The following is a 19,080-nucleotide window of genomic DNA, read 5'->3' on the forward strand; positions in this document are numbered from 1 at the left end:
GACAGCTTTTTACTCATAGTAAAATTTTTTTCAAAATTAGAGTCAATCTATTCAAACCCTATTGCTGCTGTATCAACTAAGTTTATGTAATATTCTAAATCCTTGATATTTGTTTCAACAATCTTCAAAGCATCTTCACCAGAGTAGATCCCATTTCAAGAAACCACTTTTTTTGTTAATCCATAAGAGGCACCTCCTCATCTGTTAAAGTTTTATCATGAGATTGCAGCAACTCAGTCCCATCTTTAGGATCCACTTCTAATTCTATTTCTCTTGTTATTTTCACATCGCAGTTACTTCCTCCACTGAAGTCGTGAACCCCTCAAAGTCATCCATCAGGGTTGGAATCAAGTTCTCCCAAACTCTTGTTTATGCTGATATTTTGACTTCTTCCCACGAACCCAAATGTTCTTAATGGATTCTAGAATGGTAAATCCTTTCTTAGAAGGTCTTCAGTATACGTTTCCCAGACCCATCAGAGGTATCACCACCTATGACAGCTATAGATTTACAAAATGTATTTCTTAAATAATAAGACTTGAAAGTCAAAATTACTCCTTGATCCATGGGCTGGAGAATGAATGTTGTGTTAGCAAGCATGAAAATGACATTAATCTTATTGTACACCTTCATCAGAGCTCTTGGGTGACCAGGTGGCATTGTCAATAAGCAGTAATATTTTGAAAGGAATCTATATTTCCGAGCTGTAGGTCTCAACAGTGGGCTTAAAATCTTCAGTAAACTATGTTGTAAACAGATGTGCTGTCATCCAGGCTTGATTCTCCTATTTATACAGCATGGGCAGAGTAGATTTAACATAATTCTTAAGGGTGCTAGGATTTTCAGAATGGTCTATGAACACTGGCTTCAACTTAAAGTCACCAGCTGCATTAGCCCCTAACAAGAGAGCCATCCTGTCTTTTGAAGCTTTGAAGCCAGGCATTGGCTTCTCCTCTCTCGCTATCAGTTCTAGGTGGTATCTTTTTCAATAGAACGCTGTTTCATCTACATTGAAAATCGGTTGTTTGGTGTAGTCACCTTCATTAATTATCTTAGCTAGATCTTTTGGATAACTTGGGGCAGCTTCTACATCAGCACTTATTTTACCTTAAGTTATGGAGAAAGCTTCTTACCTTAAACCTCATAAACCAATATTTGTAGCTTCAAACTTTTCTTCTGCAGCTTCCTCACCTCTCTCAGCCTTCCTAGAATGAAGGAGAGTTAGAACCTTGCTCTGGGTTAGGCTCTGACTTAAGGGAATGTTTGTGGCTGGTCTGATCTTCAATCCAGACCACTAAAACTTTCTCCATTTCATCAATAAGGCTGTTTTGCTTTTTTATTCATGTGTTCACTGGAGTAGCACTTTTAATTTCCTTCAAGAACTTTTCCTCTGCATTCACAACTTGGCTGTTTGGTGTAAGAAGCCTATCTTCTGGCCTATCTTAGTTTTCAACGTGCCTTCTTCACCAAACTTAATCATTTCTGGCTTTTGATTTGAAGTGAGAGACATGCAACGTTTCTTTTCACTTGAACACTTAGAGGTTAGTGTAGGGTTATTAATTGTCCTAATTTCGATATTGTTATGTCTCAGAGAACAGGGAGATCAATAGAGAGGGAGAGAAAAGGGGGGATGACCTGTTGGTGGAGCAATCAGAACACAGAAAAGCATTACTCAATGAATGTTTCTAGCACCTCAAAACAATTATGGTAGTCACATCAAAGATCATCAACCACATTTCACCATAATGAATGTAATAATAATTTTAAAATTTTTGAAATATTGTGAGAATTACTAAAATATGACAGAGACATGAAGTGAGCAAATGCTCTTGGAAAAATGGTATTGATAGACTTGCTGGATTCAGGGTTGCCACAAACATTCAATTTGTAAAAAATGTGATATCTGCAAAGCACAATAAAGTGAAATGTATTCAACATTGTACTAAAAGCTCTTGCCAGATCAATTAAGCAAGAAAATTAGATAAAATCATCTAAATTGGAAAAGAATTTTTTTTTCCTATCTGGAGATGGCATAGTCTTATATAGAAAACCCTAAGGGCTCCACTAAAACATTATTAGAATTAAAAAATGAGTTCAGTAAAGTTGCAGTATTTACAATAAATGAAGTGAAATCAATTATATTTCTATAAACTTGCAGTGAACTGTTGTAAAATAAAAATAAGAAAATAGTTATTTTTATAATAGCATCACAAAGAATAAAATACTTAGGAATAAATTTTACAAGAAGCATAAAATTCTGAAAATCAGAAAATATTGTTGAAAGAAGTTAAAGAAAATCTAAAATAAAATTTTGTAGATCCTTGTGAATTCAAGTCTTGATATTGTTAAGATAGCAATACTCCCTAATGTGATCTACAGATTCAATAATCTCTATCAGAATCACAGGTAGCTTTTTTTGTAGAAACAAACAAAAATTACAAAAATCGATAAATTGGACTACATTAAAAATTTTAAACTTCTGTGCTTTAATGGACATCATCAAGAAAGTGGAAAGACAACGCACATAATGGAGAAAAATATTTCCAAGTCTTATAATGGGACATAATCTAAAATGTATAAAATCTTTCATAATTCATCAGCAAAAAGACAAATAACATAGGTAAAATGGGCAAAGGATTTGAAGACAGTGTTCTCCAAAGAATATATATACAAGCGGCCAATAACACATGAAAAATTATTCATCAAAATTAGCCATTAGGGAAATGTAAATCAAAACCACAATGAGATACGCCTTTACACCCACTAGGGTGTCTATAATTAAGAAGACAGACAATAGCAAGTGTTGACAAGAATGTTGAGAAATTAAAACTCTCATATATTGTCAGAGGTAATATAAAATGTGTGGTCACTTTGGAAAACATTTTGCAGTTCTTGAAAATGTAATCATAAAAATTTAAATAAACAGCAAAACTAAAAAAAAATCTCTTCAGTTTTCATTTTTTCCCTTTTGCTACTATTCTTTCTTCATTTCTCTTTATCTCAGCTCTCACTTCATAGTCTGGTTATTTGGAATGCAATCTATTTAAAACTCACTCGTGTATTCTGTAGTAAATATCTTTCCAAAACACATCTTTCCCTTATCATGATTGATGTTTATCTCTTGCATTTATGTTATCTCATTTCTTTTTTTATTTTAATGTACCTGAATGCAAGTAAATCTTACAATATCCACCTCAAAACAATGTAATAAATTCTGTAATAACTTAAATATATTCACAAGCACTTAGAATCATTCTCCTAAACTTTGAGTTGGAAGCATGGATTTGTGCATTTATTTCATAATTTAATTCTGACACAACCTGAGGAAAATACAGAGAATAATGAGACTAATCAGGGCCAAAAAGAAAATTTTGACACCAAATAGATTTGTTCTAAGTTTGTTAGAATTGCGGCACTACAGATAGGTATTTCCCCAAACCTCAGTATAAAAATTTTTATCTGATCTTTATCCAGAACACAATGTTGTCATGTCCACCATAACATTGTTCTCAACATTGGAGGGAAAGNNNCCATCTAGTCATTGTCAAATGATTCTGAACCTAAGACTTAAGTGTATTTAAGTAGATCAAGGGCCACATAGAAATGTGTATAACAATTTGCATAGTTGACGATACTGGTATTAGCTGGGACTTCTTTATTCCTGAGGTTCTTTTTTGGTTTTAGTTGAAAGACAGTCTGCATAAATAAAACCCTAAATATTTCAGTTGAAAATAATAAAATAAAGAAAAATAAACATGAAGTTGAAGTTGATTACTGTCTCTAACCAGGTTATTTGTTCCATGTTAGATTTTATAGATACAAAGAGAAGTCTCTTTAATCTGTCACACTCAAGCATTTATATAATCTTGGTTATGGCTTTTTGTAATCTTCCACCCACGATGCAATGGATGCAAGCACCAGGGACAATATCCACCTGTCCACCTGGACTGGAATATTTGATGCAGGTATGGTAATGTGTTTCTTAACTTATCTGAGTAGTAGTAATATGAATATGAATATATTCAGCTTCCTCATATATATGAATTCATATATATAATATGAATATGAATATATTCAGCTTCCTCATATATATAATATGAATTCATATATATAATATGAATATGATAATATGAATATAATGAATGATAATATGAATATAAATGTAATATGAATTCATATATATAATATGAATATGATAATATGAATATAATGAATGATAATATGAATATAAATGAATAATATAAATGATAATAAATGAATATAAACAATAATATGAATATAAATAATGAATATAAATAATATGAATTTGTCTCAAAATACAATTTGTGTTACAGGAAAATATTACCTATAGATTAAAATACTATATATCAAGTAACATTAAGATTTTTACATTTTATTTTAATTTGAATTTTAATTTTTGATTGAGGTTTTAAATTTACATTGTCAATAATGTAACATTGTGATTTACAAATGTATTTCCTGGTAAGTCCACTTAAAAATAAATACTTGCTTTTTAAAATAGGAAATTGGATTTTGCAGAATGTACATTAAAACTGGCTTTAGGAATTTTCAGTTCATCTAACTGCTTAGGTATTAGAAGCCTGGTATGCAAATGTGATATGTGCACACCAATACTAGGAAAATGTCTCCAGTTCTCTACCAAATTTAATGACACTGAATTACTATTTTGTTTATTCAATCAATTCTGATTTAATTTCCTGTTATGCTGTTTCTGAATAATTATCTTTGACATTTTACATGATTAATCATTGGCCACATCTTATTTTTCAATTCTTAAAAACTAAGGAGGGGGCACCTGGGTGGCTCAGTTGGTTAAGCAACTGCCTTCAGCTAGGGTAGTGATCCCAGGGTCCTGGGATGGAGCCCTCAGAGTCCCTGTTCAGTGGGGAGTCTGCTTCTCCCTCTCCCTCTGCCCTTCCCTGCTCAATCTCTCTCCCTTGCCCTCTCTTTCTCAAATAAAAAATAAAATCTTTAAAAAAACACAAAATACAACTAAGGAGTATATACGTTCCTTCTTAAAAAAGTTATCTATATTTTCATTGCTTAATTATAAACTTGTCACAAACTGATATCAATCTAAGAAGATATAATGTTGAATGTGGATAAAAACTATAGTAATTTTTTTACTTCAAAGTACAGTACAATATTTCTCTCTGAATCAAAAAATTATTTTTAATGTCTTTAAAAAATTTTTGTGAACCAAAATATTGAGTATATTATTAATAGAACCAAAAATACATTCTACAGACTGATATTTTTTCATTTACTTTTTCTTGTTTTTATTTTAATGCCAGTTAACAGTGTTGTATTAGTTTCAGCTGTACAATATAGTAATTCAACACTTCCATACATCACTTGTTGCTCATCACAAGTGCACTCTTTAATCCCCATCACCTATCCCCCCTTCATTTCCTTTTCCTATGGTTACAAAAAAAAAATGTTAAAACTTCACATTTAAATTAATAGACAATGAAATGTTTCTTCTTAAGGAAGCCTTAACTATGGCAGAAACTTTTTAATATTTTCTATCGTAATAAATAAAAAGTTGTAATTCCATTTCTTAGTGTTTGGAAGGTGTCAGTGAGCTAGGTATGTCTCCACATATTTCACACTTAACAAGCTTATTTAGTGGGGGTATATTTCATAAGTACTTCTCCCTTACATGCAAAGGAGGAAATCTAATCAATCCATCCCAATTTCTCTATGTCTGAAATTCCTCAGCTACCAGATCTTTTGGTTTAAAGAAATGCTAGAATGATTTCAAAACCTAGTTAAGCGTTGTGTATGCAGGGACACAGCAACAACTCATAAAGAGATACCATGTAGGATCTGAGTGTTGCCCATGCTATTTTTTAATTATCTTAAAATATAAGCCACGGTTATAAGTGAAAAGCAGTCAGAAGCTAAAGATTTTATACACTCTATAACACCAAATCCTCTCATGGTGTGGCCAGTTTTATACATCCACCAGAGGGTCCTGCCTCCTTTGAAATAACATTCCCACTGCACAGATGATTGCAGTCTGACCCTCTCTTCATTCACATTTTCTTTTCTGCTTTACACTTTCACATCTCTATGCCACCTATCTTTTCAGATTTCTCATCCAGAATTTAGATTGTTATTTTTTCTCTGTCTACACATGTCTGCAGGCAGCCCTGAAAGCCCTTTGTTGATTCAGTGTTTGCAGAGAAATGCAGTTAAACTCTGGTAGTGAGGTATCCCTTGCAGACTCCCACACGCCTCCCAATGTTCAGGAAGAAGCTAGAAAATGCAATAGTAAAAACTAGATAGAAAGGAACCCAAAGCTTTGAGGCTAATAGCCTCAACTTAGAAGATAACTTTGACTCTATAACCATTGTATTCATTACACAAAGTATTTAAACTCTTCGTGTGAGTATAATACCTGCTTCTGCTTCCATTGTTTCAAGCTCGTGGGTCTTTGTGGTAGTCATGTTGGTCTTTGACAGCTACAAACTCAAAGGGTACTTTTATCAATACGGTTTCGCAAAAACATTTACAAAACTAGCTTTGAAGAAATCTAGATGGTTCCTTTAGGCAGCATTTGGATTGGTCATTGTATTTTCTCACAGTGATGTTGGTCTGTGTAAATAAACAATGTAATGACTCTTCAGTTCATCATTGTTTTGTTTTGTTTGGAGTATAGTTGAGAATGTTATATGAATTTCAGATGTATAACTTAGTGATTTGACGAAGTTGTACATTGTGCTATGTTCACCACAAGTGAAGCTATCATATGTCCCTTTACATCCATCGCTATTACAAATCACTGATTGTATTCCTTATGCTGTACTTTTTATTCCTATAACTTATTGATTCCATAAGAAGCCTGTATCTCCCACTCCCTTTCACCCATTTTCCCCAACTTCCCACACCCACTCCCATCAGGCAACAAATACAGTTCTCTGTATTTATAGGTCTCATTCTGCTTTTCATTTGTTTGTTTGTTTTTTTTTTAAGATTTCACTTATGAGTCAAATCTTATGGTATTTGTCTTTCTCAGCCTGACTTATTTCACTTAGCATAATACTCTCTAGGTCCATCCATGTTGTCTCAAATGGCCCAATTCCATCCTTTTTATGGCTGCATAATATTCCATTGTGTATACATATATACCACATTTTCCTTACCCATTTGTCTATTGATGGACACTTGAGCTGCTTCCATATCTTGGCTATTATAAATAATGCTGCAATACACATAAGGGTGCATATATATTGTGTTTATTTTTATTCTCTGTAACCCACCATGTGGCAAGTGGTTCCAATCCCTCTTTTTTGCATTTGTCTTTTCATAGGGTTGCCAGATAAAATACAAGACAATCAGTTACATTTGAATTTCAGATAAACAAATATTTTTTAGGTTAAGTGTGTTTCATGCATTCTTTGGCATATATTTACAGTAATAATTATTCATTATTTAACTGAAATTAAAATTTAACTGAGCATTCTTTTTTTCCTTTTCTTTTTTCTTTTATAATAATTTTTTAAATTATATTATGTTAGTCACCATACAGTACATCCCTGGTTTTTGATGTAAAGTTTGATGATTCATTCGTTGCATGTAACACCCAGTGCACCATGCAATATGTGCCCTCCTTACTACCCATCACCAGCCTATCCCATTCCCCCACCCCCCTCCCCTCTGAAGCCCTCAGTTTGTTTCTCAGAGTCCATAGTCTCTCATGCTTCATTCCCCCTTCTGATTACCCCCCCTTTCTTTATCCCTTTCTTCTCCTACTGATCTTCCTAGTTCTTATGTTCCATAGATGAGAGAAACCATATGATAATTGCCTTTCTCTGCTTGACTTATTTCACTTAGCATTACCTCCTCCAGTGCCATCCATGTTGCAGCAAATGTTGAGAAATCATTCTTTTGGTAGCTGAGTAATATTCCATTGTATATATGGACCACATCTTCTTAATCCAGTCATCTGTTGAAGGGCATCTCGGCTCCTTCTATGATTTAGCTATTGTGGACAATGCTGCTATGAACATTGGGGTGCATATGGCCCTTCTCTTCACTACGTCTGTATCTTTGGGGTAAATACCCAGTAATGCAATGGCTGGATCATACGGTAGCTCAATTTTTAACTTTTTAAGGGACTTTCACACTGTTTTCCAGAGTGGCTGTACCAACTTGCATTCCCACCAACAATGTAGGAGGGATCCCCTTTCTCCTATTGTTGTTTCTTGCCTTGTCAATTTTTGCCATTCTAACTGGCGTAAGGTGGTATCTTAGTGTGGTTTTGATTTGAATTTCCCTGATGGCTAATGATTTTGAACATTTTTTCATGTGTCTGTCAGCCATTTGTATGTCCTCATTGGAAAAGTGTCTGTTCATATCTTCTGCCCATTTTATGATTTCTGGTTTTCTTGCTTTATTTTTATTTACTAAATCTGGCAACCCTATCAATTTGGTAACAGAAAATCACTTACAGCATGTAAATTCTTCTAGTCCTCACTATCTTTCACATGGAATGGAAGACCTTTTTTCCTCTCATCCTTTACTTTCCAAAAGAGAGTATCAAGGAATTTTACCTACTTTTGTGATAGGTTTGGGTTTCTATTTAAGACATCTTTATAATTATATTTAATCTGTAATTTTGCTTTGGCTAAATGTCTAACGGTACTTGTAATTGTTTAATATTCAATAAAAACATTTTTAGAGTATACTGTGTATGGACAGCTAAAAAAAAACACTTCACACTTAGACCAATATATGACATTTAACAGAAAAAATGAGATGTTGATAATGGATCAATTACTTTAAATATCCTAAATATAGGTATTAATGTATATGTGTTTTGGTAGGTGCTTTAAATTTAGTTTAATTACTTCATACCACCTATTTTTATTTTCTACTCTATTAGATAAATCAGTTACTAGTGTGTCAACGTTTTGATCTTCTGGAAGGTATGTGCCAAACACACTAATATATTCACTCTTGAATATGTAACTTCTTGTGCTGTAGTCCAGTCACTCCCTATAAATTAAAGTGCTTCATGTGTCTGGGGAAAAATAAATCTTGAAATATGAACAGAATATATAGACACATAGAATATATGGACTCATAGTTGATGATCAGATAAATGCAATAGTAGCTTCTCATAGAAAAGGACAAACATATCAGCTCCAGATCACTCCTGAAAATTCTAGTCTGCACTTTTAGTCTTGCTAAACAGCAAGTCTATTTCCTGAAAGGGTTTTCCCATCATAAATTCCTCAAATACAGGTATTTCAGAGAAGCAGTGATTCCATATCCTTCAAGAATTCTACTAGTAGAAGCAGAATGCTAGTAAGTTTCTGGGCAGTCCAATTCCACTCCCAAGTCTGAGAAATTGTTCTTTAGAATGCAATTGTTTACCTTTATCTCAATTTAGTACAAGTATTTCTTTCACATATATGAAGCTATAATACATGTAAATAAAATGAAATCAGTGTTTAGTAAAAAAATAGTTATCACTATCATTACATTTTATACATAAAGGATCTAAGACTAAAATAGACACTTATGGCTTGATTTAATTCATAAAACCTTTTCAACTAGGCATATTATAAATGAATGTTTTCTTTGAGCTTTTTCTGCTTCCCTACACTGAATGATTTATTTTATGAATAACCATTTATTCCAGAATTTCCATTGAGTACCTATAATGAACAAGACATATGCTAGCTATTTTGAGAAAATCAAAGAAGAGTCAGACCTGGGCTTTCCCTGAAATATGGGTGAATATACTTAAATAAAATGCACAGTATGAAGTCATAAAAGTTATGAGAGAAGTAAAATAGCAAAAATATTGAGAAAAAAACTAACCATCCATGTTATATGGAACTAATTCTCCAAACTAGTCATTCTCAAAGCATAGTTGCCAGACTGCCAGCATGAACATCATCTGGGAACATGTTGGAAATCAAGTTCCCAGGCTTCATCACAGACCCACTAAATCACAAAATCCAGAGGTGGGGTTCAACTGTATGTGCTTTATCAAGCCCTCCAGGTGATTCTGATGCAGGCTAAAAATTTGAGAACTACTACTCTAAGTGATGCTTTCACATAATTCAACATTGTGCATTTATTTAAAAGAATGAGACAGCTCTGTAGAATTGTTAAGAATATCCCCAAGAAATATTGCTAGGTATAAAAAGCAATTACAAAGAAGTACATATAATAGTGTGCTTGTTTATGTGTATGCCTGTGTGTATATAAAAATACTTAGACTTTGCATATGTTTGAGATATCTCTAGAAGGATACATATAAAATTGGAGAAGAGGAAATAGAATAGGTCAGGAAGAAAGAATTATTTTTAATTTTATACCTTCTTTTGCATTTTTAAATTTGTGCCATGCATATGTAATTTCTACTCATAAAAATAAATTAAATTTAAAAGGCAGAAAATATTTTTCATAAATATTGAATCATGATTTATCTTTGAATATTAAATAAAAATGGATCTCTTTCAGGGCATCTGGGGGGCTCAGTCATTTAAGAGTCTGACTCTTGATTTCAGTTCAGGTCATGATCTTGAGATGCTGAGGTTGAGCCCCACATCAGGCTCCATGCTCAATGGGGAGTCTGCTTGAGATTTTCTCTCCCGCCCCGCACACACACACACTCTCTCTCAAATAAATAAATAAATAATTTTTGAAAAAGAACATCTTTCAAATATGTTTATACAACGTAAAAACATAACTATGTTCATATGCCCAAAAATCATTAAAAAAAGGAAATTCTGTAACTACCTGTTTCAAAGGTTAACATTAAAACAAAATGCTAAATGTATATTAGTAACATATACTCACTAAACATACTCATTCAAAAACACCTGAAATTTTAAAAAGTAGGAGAAAAATATCATCCATGCACAACTACTGATACATTTCCTTTGAAGGCTTTTAAAAAATATTCTTTTAATGAATTTTTTAAAATCACTTTTAATCATTGTCCATGCAATTTTTTATATTTATTCATTTAATGTGTTTTGTTGTTTTTGTTATTTTTATTTATCTTAAAACCAACAATTTAAATAGCAATACAATAATGCTCAAAGGGGATACTACATATTGCCAATTGTTAGATATTTACTTTGCTTCCATTTTACTTTTCCTTTTTAAGTAGTGCAGTAATGAACATTTGGTGTAGAAAGCATTTTTTAAAAAAAACCCTAGGACTGTTTTGTTTGTATGATAACAGAAGTAAACTTATTAGGATAAAATATAATATTTCTATTTTCTTGTAAAAGAGATGAATTTGATTATTATCTTATGTGGATAACACATAAGAGCTTACTGTCTCCCTCAATTTCGCATCAGTAAAATACTTTTTCGTCTTTTCTATTATCCAGATTAAACACCTAGTGTCTTTTTCATGTCCTAGAAGAAAAAGATGAAGAGGAGTAAAATTTAACATAATGCAAAACATTAAAATAGTAAATTGGGTTAATTTCTCAAAAATTCAAAAATGATAAAGAAAAAGCTATGCATAGAATTTTAGCAGTAAAAGGAACCAGAGAGTAGCAAGCACATCTATTTCATTTTTCTGTGAGGAGAAACTAAGATACTAGTGAAGATAACTGACTTAAAGCCAAGCAGTTTATTATCAAATGTACATTCAATATTTGAAGGTAATTTGATAGGCAACTTATATAAGTCTCACACCACTAATAAGTTACCACATTGTTTATTCTTTAGTTCTCAGTAGTTTTGAAACTAGTAAAAATTACGAAGTCATGAACAATCAAGGACAGAGAATTTATTTTGCAGAAGAGAGAAGTAATTGTTTCTTCCGATACCTCTGTGGACCTTCAAGATCTTTTACCATGACAATTTATGATAATGTAGGCCGTGATGTCATTACTATGCATAAAGCTTTAAGAAACTGCTACCTACAAAAGGTCAGTAATTTCTATATGATTTAGAATGTATTTGAGTTCCTTCAAAAAAGCCTCAAAACTGAGCAGTATGTTAAAACACTGGGTTTGGCTACAAAGAATGTTCTGGAATGAAATATGTTAGAGAGAAAATTATATATTTGTACCACATATCTGCAGAGCTGGAATAATATACAACACTGTAAATATTTTTCAGGCAATGTAGATCATAAGATCTTCAGATTTTTAGAAGTTTTTCTTTTCCAAAATATTGTTTTTTATTTGCATTTATCTGCATGTGCTTCTTAGTTATTGTATGGAGTGTCTGCAAATTAGGGGCTGTGAAATCCTATCCCATTTTCAGCTGTGTTTCTCTGACTGGTCCTTTGAACTTTCACTGAGTGGGATCCCCTTCTTTCCTTTCTTGTTGGTGATATCTGGATTCCTTGGATCTCAGGAATATCTTATTGTTGTCATTCGTTTCACTACATCTACGTCTATTTTGAGATGTGGAGCTATAATTTTTCCGTCAACTTTTGATAAGGACTTTGATAGCGGTTTTGTTTTGTTGAGTTATCATACTTGTTCTGTTCTTTTCTATGAGAGGGTTGAGAAGATTCACAGACTACATCACCACTGCCACCTTCTTGACTTAGCATCTTCATTTATATTTTAAATGAGTAATACTTACATATGGTGGAAAGAAGGAAGGTAGGAAGGAAGGGAGGGAGGGAGAGAGGAAGGGAGGGAGGAAGGGAGGAAGAAAGAAAAAAGAGAGTGAGAAAGAAAGACAAATATATTCTGGAGAAACAATGCCTCTCAAACTCTTGTTTCTTAGGCCTTCTAAATTCCTCATCAGAGGCAACTGCTTTTATGAGTTTAAATATTCTTCCAGAATTATTCTATGAGTATTTGTGTAATGCATACATCTGTATGGCATACATGCGTCTTTTTAACATAATTGGCAGATATTTTTCTATAATTTTTTTTAGAGAGAGGGGAGGGGCAGAGGGAGAGGGAGAATCTTCAGCTGGGCATGGAGCCTGACTCTGGGCTTGATCCCACAATTCTGAGATCATGACCTGAGCTGAAACCAAGAGTTGGACACTTAATGAACTGAGCCACCCAGCACCCCAATTCTTTTTCTTTTTTTTTTTTAAGATTTTATTTATTTATTTGACAGAGAGAGAGAGAGGGAAAGCACAAGCAGGGGGAGCGGCAGAGAGAGAGGGAGAAACAGGATCCTCACTGAGCAGGGAGCCCAATGAGGAGCTTGATTCCAGGACCCTGGGATCATGACCTGAGCAGAAGGCAGATGCTTAACTAACTGAGCCACCCAGGTGCCCCCAGGTGCCCCACTTCTACAATATTTTAATGCATACAATATAACCTGAAGATTACATCAGTATCTATAGGGCTTCTTCCATTCTTACAAATGGCTGGATAATAACCCATCATGTGTATGGTATACCATGATTTAAATAATCAGTCCCTGAACTGGGCTTTAAATCAAAACAAACAAAGTATTTAGTGAAATCATACTTACATTTGCATAAAGGGACAAATGTTCTTGGCATATTGGTAATAAAAACAGTTGTTGGTGTGACTATTTTAAGGCATGTCTTATGGACATGGCAATTTAAAAAGTGATCTTCATAAGCACCTAAAAATTATTATTATCCCCCCATTTGCAAATAGACAATGATTTCAGAGAGTCTGGTGATATGTTTACACTTCATGTAGTTAGTGAGCAGCAGCATCAGGTCTCACCTCAGGGGTCTCAATATCTAAATCCTGGGTTTTTTCACTTCGATGTCCATTCCCAAATATAGGGCATGCCTTAAACACAGAAAGTTCTGTTCATATATGTACAAAGTGCTAATAAGTAGCCCATAACTAATTTGTTGCTTACAAATCAAACAAATCTCATTTGATCAATACTACATTTCTCAATCTCTTGTAGCTACAAGTTGAGGCTCCTCCTGGTGAAAAAATTGGATATGTGTACCAATACTTTCACCCATTTTTGCCAATGTTTAAAATAAAAAATGAGAATAAGGAGGATATAATGAAAATCAGAGGGCCATGTGTGGTTTCCAGCTGTCTCAAAGATCTAAATTTTACTGTGAGTAGTTACGTTTTAAGATAATCATGTTCAAATTAGTTATTTATCTTGCAATACATTATTAAATTTGATTAAGATAAAATAAAAACATGTTATCATGATGTTATAACCATTTGACTATTTTTTAAATTGAATTTCTAATACATAGTTTCCTTGCATCATTAAGCCCTACATGTTTATGCTGCTTATAAGACATCTTTTTAACCTATACTTCAAGTATATAGTTATCAAACAACAAGTTTGGTATTTAATATTTCAAGGAATATTGGAAGAGAAAATTAAACTTTATTGCAATGAACAATGACATAATTGGGCATTAATTATAAATAATATATTATTAATTTTTATAAAATTCTGAAACTGCCATGATACAGTTTTGTTAGATTTTTAAAAAAAGATTTTATTTATTTATTTGAGAGAGAGAGAGCACGAAGTGGGAGAGGGGCAGAGGGAGAGGAAAGAAGACTCCCTGTGAGCGAAGAGCCCGATGTAGGGCTTGATCCCAGGGCCCTGGGATAATGACCTGAGCCAAAAGCAGATGTTTAACTGACTGAGCCACCTATATGCCCCCAATTTTGTTAGATTTTTAAGTGCTTACTGGTCAACAGTAGGCTATTAGTTAAGTTTTGGGGGGATCAACAGCTACCCACAGAGTTTCAACTGCCTTGGGGTGTCAGCACTCCTAACCCCTGTGTTATTCAAGGGTGAACTGTAAAATCTGTTGTATACTATCAATTTGAAAATCTCCTTTTAGGTAGATATTGTCTGTAGGTGTTTTTCCATGCTATTATGTGTCCATATTGTACATATTTATTGCAGAATACAATCAGCATGATTATAACTCAAATGGGTCATATTTAATTACTAAAATTGATATAGGAATACCTATTTTTTATTTTAGAGATTGTACCTAAGATTATATATATATTTTTTCTTTTAGTTATTGTCTCTGGATGAAGAAATAGTTATTGGTAAGATTTCAAAAAAATGGGCTGGATTTATTAGGGAACTATCTACCAATGCTGATAAATTTGGAATCCAGTTTCCATTTGATCTTGATGTAAAGATAAAAGCACTGATGCTTGGAGCAAGTTTCCTCATTGTGAGTCTATTTTTATTCTGTTTAGCCAAAAGGGAATTTTCTGAGATTACCATTGCACCTTTGCTAATATTTTTCCTAAAATCATTTAGATCAACTGCAAATTGTGCTTTTGGGGTCTAGTTCTAAGCCCCCAAAATCATATCATGGATTCAGTGTTCACTGAATTGCAAAGGATGTAAAAACTACAGTATCCTGTAAATGTGATCGCTGAAGTTGAAATCCTTTGCCTTAATGAAAAACAAGACTAAATTGCTGAAAATAGGAACAAAATGGCGTGTTCATTGCAACTTACTGTTATTTCTTATAATTTAAAATTTTATAAGTATCTTTTTGTACATTTCACTTAAAAAGTAATAATTGTTAATTTGGAAACTATAGATACGTAGACATTTCAAAAAGGAAAATATTGCTTTTGATTATAATTGGGTCTTGGGGAAAAATGAGCATAAGAAATTACCTTCATTTGGTAAATATTATGAAATTACAGAAAATTCAATCAAATTAAAAAGCCCATTGGGGGGAAAAAAGGAGAAAAGATCATAAAGAAAGTGGGGCAAACAGAAATAGAAAATTAAAAGGGTAGGAAAGGGCACCTGAGTGGCTCAGTTGGTTGAGTATCCAACTCTTGGTTTCAGCTCAGGTCATGACCTCTCATGACCTGAGACTAAGCCCCACATCAGGCTCTGGGCTCAGCAGGGAGTCTGCTTGAGATTCTCCCACTCTGCCCCTCCCCCACTAGCATTTTTCTCTCTCTCTTTCTCTCAAATAAATAAATAAACCTTAAGAAAATAAAATGGTAGAAAATACCTATTCAGTTATATCAAGATGTCAACTAAATATATTCTATATAATTTTATAATAACCACAATAAATGTAAATGGGAAAAAATTGCAAGTTAAAAAATAAAAATTGTTAAATTACATTTTAAATTATCCATAGGCTCTTAATAGGAAACAAATCTAAAATAATGACAAAAAATTGAAAGAAAGGGTGGGTAAAACTGTAACAGAAAAATACTAACCACAAGAGCTAGTAAAGCTAAGTTAATACCAAAAACAAATGATTTTAAGTCAAAAAACATTAGTAGAGAGAGCTAGAGAATGTAACTACATTATGATAAAAGTTCTATTCAAAAGAAAATGATTCTTTTTTTAAAAGATATCTATTTATTTATTTATTTACTTACTTACTTACTTATCAGAGAGAGAGAGAGAATAAAGCTGGGGGAGCAGAAGGCAGAGGGAGAAGCTGGCTCCCTGCTGAGCAAGGAGCCTGATGCAGGACTCAATCCCAGAACCCTAAGATTGTGACCTGAGCCAAAGGCAGATGCTTAACCAACTGAGCCAGGCATCCCAAAAATAATTATTCTTGGTTTGTGTGCGCTTAAGATCAACCTCAAAATATAGAGGAAAATGTTATATAGTTAAAGAATAGTAAATTCTATCACAGTGGGAAATTTATGAACCCCTTTCAATTTTTACTTGATGTAGGAGACAGAACCTCAGTAAAATTATTCAAAATTTGAACAAAAAAAATCAACGAGGCTGATTTAATGGATGCATGTACAACTTTGCATTAAACAAGTAGATAATATAAGTTTTTCCAAACAAAGGTTTTTTACAAGAATTATTCTCATAATGGATCCAAGAAGCAAGTCTCAATAAATTTCAGTAATTGGTATCACTTGGACCTTGGTGTCAGAGAAAATAACATTAAATTAGAAATTGATAAAGATACATATTTTAAAATATTTTATATATATGGAAATGTGTACATAATTCAGGGATAAAAAGTAATGCATAATAAAATTGAAGATGTATCAAATGGTATAATAAGATAAATATGATATCAAAACTTTTGGAATGCAAGTAAAGTGAAACAGCAATGTATAACTGTAAATACCAAATGAAGAAAAGAAGAAAAGTGGAAAATTAATGAACTAAGTGTTCATCTGTAAAAAGTTAGTAAAAGAACAGAACAAACCCAAAGGAAGTATAAGGAAGGAGATTTTGAATTATTGACCAAAGATAAATGAACAAACAGCACCCACCCAGTCTCTAGATGGAAAAGAACTTTTAAAGTAAATCATAAAGTAACAGACTAGTAAGTTAGAATATCTTAAACTTCTGTACACTAAAACAAATTATAGTATTAAATATTCAGTAGCAAACAATAAAGGAAATATTTGCTCCAGATATGACCAAGGAAAAATTCCTTATATTAAATTTTATTTAAATGAGAAGAAAAATATCAAATTTCCAACCAAAATGAAAAATGAATATAAAAAAATAATTCGTACAACCATAAAAGAGGGAATACAAATAACCCATAACCATAAGAAAACATTTTCAAAAACATCTGAAGAGAAGCAAAAAGAAAAAAAAACAATGAAATATCCCTTTTCATTTTTCCAATGAAAAATTTTCAATGCTCATGAAAGTTTAGGATATCAGACAGTCATGAGGTACAGTTACAATTTGGGGGGAACAAACTGAAAATATCCATTAAAGTTTTTAATGTTATGTTCACATTATTTCATATGCATTACTTTCTTCTGAAAAACTAATACAGATGCAGACAAATAATTATGTGTACTCTAGTAAATAGCAATGTATACTCTATGTAGCAAACATCACTCTAATAAATTTTAAAAAACTAAAACAACCTAAAATTTAAAGTATGAGATTTATTAAACACATTATGAGATAGCTCTAAAACAGAACATTAAAGACTCAAACTAAATATTCAATAAATAAACTTTAATTGCATGAATACTCAGGATATATTATGCAGTGAAAATTGTAGTATAATAAGTATATTATAATGCCAATTGTGTGTGTCTGGAAAGAATTTGAATCAAAATATTAATAGTAGATTTATAGGAATTGAAAATATAACTTTTTCCCTTCTCTATTCTTATACTTTTTTATATTAAGTGTATATGATGAAAAATATATAAATAAAATGAAGTAGATTTAGTTGCTGTTCTCTAAGAGCCTTTATATTCAACTTTATTATTCTGGTGTGTTTGAGAGTAACCAAACATTCATTCTTACTCCTTAGAACTTGGGGTTCCTCATAGGTCTGATACTCAGAATTCTGCTTTAATATGTTTTATAATCACATTATTATAACACAGGACCCTAAAATCACTCTCGTGTCTCAGATCTGCACCTGTTTTTACTATTAAACCAACCTAATTACATTCATTTTTCATTTTCTTTCTAGGACTACATGTACTTTGAACTCTGGTCATAAGTCTTGCCCACTTTCAGCAAAATTAACCAACTTTCACTGAGAATATTTAAATAAAGTTTTATTTCACTAAAATTATTTGTATAATTTTTTCTGCATAATAAACCACACCAAAATTTTGAAAATTAAAGTGATATTTTATTTATCCCAGGATTCTGCTCTATACTTCTCCAGGTCAAGACCTGTCTCACACTCTTGCATGTGCAGTCAGTTCACAGATTGGCTGGGGACTGTCTTATTCCAGATGGCCTCATTCATATGCCTAGCTGTTGTCAGAGGCAATAGGAGAAACAAGTCACTTACTTTTCATCTTCTAGGAGGCTAGCCAAGGCTTCTACACATAACCATGTTACAAAAGCATCAAGAAAACAAGCTTAAATGTTCAAGCTCATTTCAAGCCTATCCTTCAGTTATACTCACAAACATCCTATTAGCCAAAGCAAGTCACATAGCCAAGTCCAGATTCAAGGAATGGAAAAATAGACTCAACTTCTTTATGGGAGTTACAACAGAATACTATGGCCTTGTTTTAATCCTCCCCATCCCCCACAATTGAACATTGTATAATATCACAATTAATGTGATCATTAATAACAATGGTCACAATTATTTCGTCCTCTCCACATGCCAAATATCCTCAATCCTCTCAGAACTCCCAAAGGTCTCCTTCAATTATGGCCTCAGTCTCA

At 32.7% G+C, this 19,080-nt stretch overlaps 1 protein-coding gene across 1 annotated transcript; it reads left to right on the forward strand.

Annotated features, from left to right (window-relative positions):
* The first annotated feature begins 3,899 nt into the window (after positions 1-3,899).
* LOC103681498 (phospholipid scramblase 1-like) lies at positions 3,900-18,394 on the forward strand. The gene is made up of 6 exons (XM_008711095.1): positions 3,900-3,965; positions 8,912-8,954; positions 11,731-11,933; positions 13,873-14,034; positions 14,975-15,136; positions 18,365-18,394. The coding sequence occupies exons 1-6, from the start codon at positions 3,900-3,902 to the stop codon at positions 18,392-18,394; spliced, it is 666 nt and encodes a 221-aa protein (XP_008709317.1).
* The last annotated feature ends 686 nt before the right edge of the window (positions 18,395-19,080 follow it).

Source organism: Ursus maritimus, unplaced genomic scaffold, assembly GCF_017311325.1.
Source record: "Ursus maritimus isolate PB19 unplaced genomic scaffold, ASM1731132v1 scaffold_20, whole genome shotgun sequence".
Lineage (NCBI taxonomy): Eukaryota > Metazoa > Chordata > Mammalia > Carnivora > Ursidae > Ursus > Ursus maritimus.

What these genes read in the sequence shown, in the direction of transcription:
- LOC103681498 (XM_008711095.1), top strand. Translation starts at nt 3,900, where the DNA reads ATGCAATGGATGCAAGCACCAGGGACAATATCCACCTGTCCACCTGGA. An exon ending in GACTGGAATATTTGATGCAG is followed by an intron (nt 3,966 to 8,911) that starts GTATGGTAATGT and finishes CTACTCTATTAG; the next exon opens with ATAAATCAGTTACTAGTGTG. An exon ending in TCAAAGATCTAAATTTTACT is followed by an intron (nt 14,035 to 14,974) that starts GTGAGTAGTTAC and finishes TTTTTCTTTTAG; the next exon opens with TTATTGTCTCTGGATGAAGA.